This window comes from Epinephelus lanceolatus, chromosome 1, assembly GCF_041903045.1.
Source record: "Epinephelus lanceolatus isolate andai-2023 chromosome 1, ASM4190304v1, whole genome shotgun sequence".
In the NCBI taxonomy this organism is placed as follows: Eukaryota; Metazoa; Chordata; class Actinopteri; order Perciformes; family Serranidae; genus Epinephelus; species Epinephelus lanceolatus.
This window is the reverse complement of record NC_135734.1, coordinates 12248534-12252778: the sequence shown is the minus strand read 5'-3', so window position 1 is coordinate 12252778 and position 4245 is coordinate 12248534. Positions and strand designations below refer to the sequence as shown.

Sequence of the window (4245 nt, the reverse complement as noted above, 5' to 3'; positions counted from 1 at the left end):
CCTTCACAGATGACACTGGCATCCTCAGAATGAGCACAGTTGTGGGTCCCCAGTCCGCCATGTGGACAGTCTCTTAATGAAGACTCATTGCCTGAACACTGAAGGTCATCCAACCAAATCTGTCCAGTGCCTTGTCCAAAACGTGCACTTTGTGGTGCCTCCACAGCCCTGCCACAGCCCAGCTGTCGACAAACCACCTGAGCGTCATTCAAATTCCAGAAGTCGTCACACACCGTTCCCCACTGGCCATTGTGGAAGATCTCCACTCTGCCAGAGCAGTGGCTGTTAGAGTTGACCAGTCTCACTCCAACACTTGGTGTTGTTGGAATAAGTGGGGTCGTTGTGGTAATTTCTGGTTGAAGGAGAAGAAAAAACTATGTCAACCACATGACAACTGTAGGTTGTATTCACACCAATATTGAGCAGAAGCCCAATTTCTTTAAGGTAACTTTACTTGATCGTTTAATCATTGGGATCTTTTATTTATTTAGAAATAAGTGGTCTTGACACAGTGAAAAGCAAATTGGATGTTTTCTTATTGTGCTGGAAGTGTCAAATCAGAAACCTGTGTTTTGGTTGTAAATGTAACTGATTGTTCTTAAAGAAAAGAGTCAATTCTGTATGGTATCCAGTTGGTGACAGGATATAAGGTTCCCTATCTAGATAGATATGAAAAACACAAACTGAAGTCTGCTTACTGTGTGGAAACACACTTACCTTCACAGATGACACTAGCATCCTCAGAATGAGCACAGTTGTGGGTCCCCAGTCCGCCATGTGGACAGTCTCTTAATGAAGACTCATTGCCTGAACACTGAAGGTCATCCAACCAAATTTGTCCAGTGCCTTGTCCAAAACGTGCACTTTGTGGTGCCTCCACAGCCCTGCCACAGCCCAGCTGTCGACAAACCACCTGAGCGTCATTCAAATTCCACAAGTCGTCACACACCGTTCCCCACTGGCCATTGTGGAAGATCTCCACTCTGCCTGAGCAGTGGCTGTTAGAGTTGACCAGTCTCACTCCAACACTTGGTGTTGTTGGAATAAGTGGGGTTGTTGTGGTAATTTCTGGTTGAAGGAGAAGCAAAATCTCTGTCAACCACATGACAACTGTAGGTTGTATTCACACCAATATTGAGCAGAAGCCCAATTTCTTTAAGGTAACTTTACTTGATCGTTCAATCATTGGGATCTTTTATTTATTTAGAAATAAGTGGTCTTGACACAGTGAAAAGCAAATTGGATGTTTTCTTATTGTGCTGGAAGTTTCAAATCAGAAACCTGTGTTTTGGTTGTAAATGTAACTGATTGTTCTTAAAGAAAAGAGTCAATTCTGTATGGTATCCAGTTGGTGACAGGATATAAGGTTCCCTATCTAGATAGATGTGAAAAACACAAACTGAAGTCTGCTTACTGTGTGGAAACATACTTACCTTCACAGATGACACTAGCATCCTCAGAGTGAGCACAGTTGTGGGTCCCCAGTCCGCCATGTGGACAGTCTCTTAATGAAGACTCACTGCCTGAACACTGAAGGTCATCCAACCAAATTTGTCCAGTGCCTTGTCCAAAACGTGCACTTTGTGGTGCCTCCACAGCCCTGCCACAGCCCAGCTGTCGACAAACCACCTGAGCGTCATTCAGATTCCAGAAGTCGTCACACACCGTTCCCCACTGGCCATTGTGGAAGATCTCCACTCTGCCTGAGCAGTGGCTGTTAGAGTTGACCAGTCTCACTGAGGGTCCAGGTGTTGTTTGAGAAACTGCGACAATAAAGACATAATATATTGTTGAGATAAATCAGATGATGTCCTTTATAAATGATCAGTGTCCCTTCTGGCAGTGAATGAACACTTCAGTATAAAAATATAAGACAAAGTAGAACACAAACCCACACAGAATTCCCTACTCTCTAAAGCTTTTTACTTGTTTTGTTATTTAGGTTTATTTCAGGTGAGTCCCACTGCTTTTGAACCTTTGTAGCAATGCACGTTTGTGTTCAGGATAATGAGCTGTCATCCAAATGGGCTTTCTATCCAAAGGGACATTTTATGGACTATTGAGCCTTTTAAATTATTGATCATCAGAACAATGGTATGACACTGTATTCTATCTATTACTGTTGAGATCAAAATGATCTGAGGCTCCATCCTTGAGATTAATCTGCAAATACTTTTCTACTAAATAACAAATAAAGCAATTTCTAATCAACCCATACCAGTTTCAGGTTACAATTAACATCTTCTGGTTAGGTCCACATCATTTCCAATTTAACCTCCATGCAGTTCTGCTTTATGGATCTGGAAGTGGGTTAGTACGGTACAGATTACTTAAATCAAAGTCTCAGCTTCCTTGACAGAAGACAAAAAGACTGGTTGATATTAATTTCATCAGTGTGTCAGAAAATTATTTTCCATTAATAATCTGATGTTCAGCACTGAAAAAGATGAAGGTGTAGAGACAATCAAGTATAGGAATACATTTAAAGACATTTTGTTAAAGGGTTTAAACGAGAGTTTTCTTCACTTCTATTTGTCCCATGCATGTGGAATTATTAAGTACCAATAAGTGATTTATTTGGCCACTTGGGGGCAGCAGAACATGCAGTCCAATCACTGCAAACTATTTTCTATCTACTGTTTGGTACTGAGCAGGCGGTGTCGCACACTTAAACCAAAAGCTATCACTGAATTGCAGGATTTCAATTAATATTATTATATTAATATTTTTATTGGGGTTTTCATTTCTAAAAGATATTAGGTATAAATAAAATAGTCAGTCTTGGCAGCAAATAAGGTGAACCATCATATGAAAAGGCAACTAGAAGAAAAAAAACCTGACAAAAACAAATAAGCAAAACAACAACATGAAAACAGAGATGAATAAACAGATGCTGCAGTTGTGAACAGTAATCATGACGTACACATGGACCATTGTACTTTATAATCTTAATTGAGTTGCCCTGCCCCCACTCAAGTCTTTGTTTTTTATTAACCCTTTTAATGAACCATGATTGTTATGTTATCAAAAAAAAGAAGGAAAAAACAGCAAGCAAGTGTGTTTTCAGCTACAGTAAAAAGAATGGATCCTTAACTGTTTTAGCTTGTATGATATGCAATGTGATGTTAGTAAAATGGGGTTGAGTTGTAGAGTGGGATGGTAATTTTCTGTGGTATTGACCCAACCTGCGTCTCCCTTTACATTACAAGAAATCATTTGATCTGTTGTTAATGTAAAACTATTGATTGATGCAGCTTTAAGCACAGAAAAATTGAGCTTAATGAGTAACCTGATAATAAGTCAAACATTTTACCTGACCATCCAGTTAACGTCTGCATCAGCAGGAGCAACAGCGTACCCCGAGCCATCGTCATTACGGGACACACACCTGCTGAAAAGGACAAAAGAGATATTATGACAGCCTGCATCAGAACAGACACCAAAATACTGGCTTGCTCAATGATGGATGTAAATGTAAATTCTAATTTTCAAAATGACCAAATCATGCTACCATTCATGAATATGAAGGACAGAAAGTAGATTAGATTAAAAGACGGTGTATTGCCAGTGCCCTTACTTGCCTTACAGTGGCTTTTTGTGAGCAGTGAGTAAAGGAGCTGGGAATGGGACCATGTTAAAATCAGTGCTGGAGACATGGCTATTATATTATTAGGACCTTGTAACACTTAAAATATAAATTGGATTTTAAAGATAAACAACACAAGGGCTCAAATTGGCTAGGGAAGAGAAATTAAACATTGTTTGTGTTCACTGGCATTAACCAATCATAACTCATGAAAACTATAAAATGTACTGTGCAATATATATATTTACTGTTCACCATCACCATTTCCCCCAGTCATGTTGTCATCATCATTCACTTACCTTTTCCAGGTGTGACACTGGCAGTTGTCCTCAGAGGCTGAGTGGTAGTGCTCAGTCAGTGCTGGAGAGAAGAGTCCCAGCAGGCCTGTGCTGCCTCCCTTGATGCACTGTTCATTTTATAGGAGTCTGAGTCAGATCAGATGGCACAGTGATGCTTGGTATGTTCTGAACTGGATGCCAAGATCATGCTTTGTTTAAGAAAGAATGTTGCATATCTAGATGGGTAACTCTGACAAGTTAGGCAAGCTTAAGTTGTTTGTGTTTTGTAGTTGTTTGTGATTATGTCTGTAAATGAGCAAATTATTTCTGTAGGGTAGTACTTAGCCTATTTGGTACTGCCTTTATGTTATTGAAAATAAG

At 39.8% G+C, this 4245-nt stretch overlaps 1 protein-coding gene across 1 annotated transcript; it reads right to left on the bottom strand.

Annotated features, from left to right (window-relative positions):
- Positions 1 to 694: 694 nt before the first annotated feature.
- Positions 695 to 4003, bottom strand: LOC144458446 (scavenger receptor cysteine-rich domain-containing protein DMBT1-like). The gene is made up of 4 exons (XM_078161060.1): positions 3886 to 4003; positions 3314 to 3391; positions 1434 to 1763; positions 695 to 1068 (listed from the first exon to the last, which is right to left on the bottom strand). Exons 2-4 carry the CDS (start codon positions 3372 to 3374, stop codon positions 695 to 697), a joined length of 765 nt encoding a protein of 254 aa, XP_078017186.1. The 5' UTR covers positions 3375 to 3391; positions 3886 to 4003.
- Between the last annotated feature and the right edge of the window lie 242 nt (positions 4004 to 4245).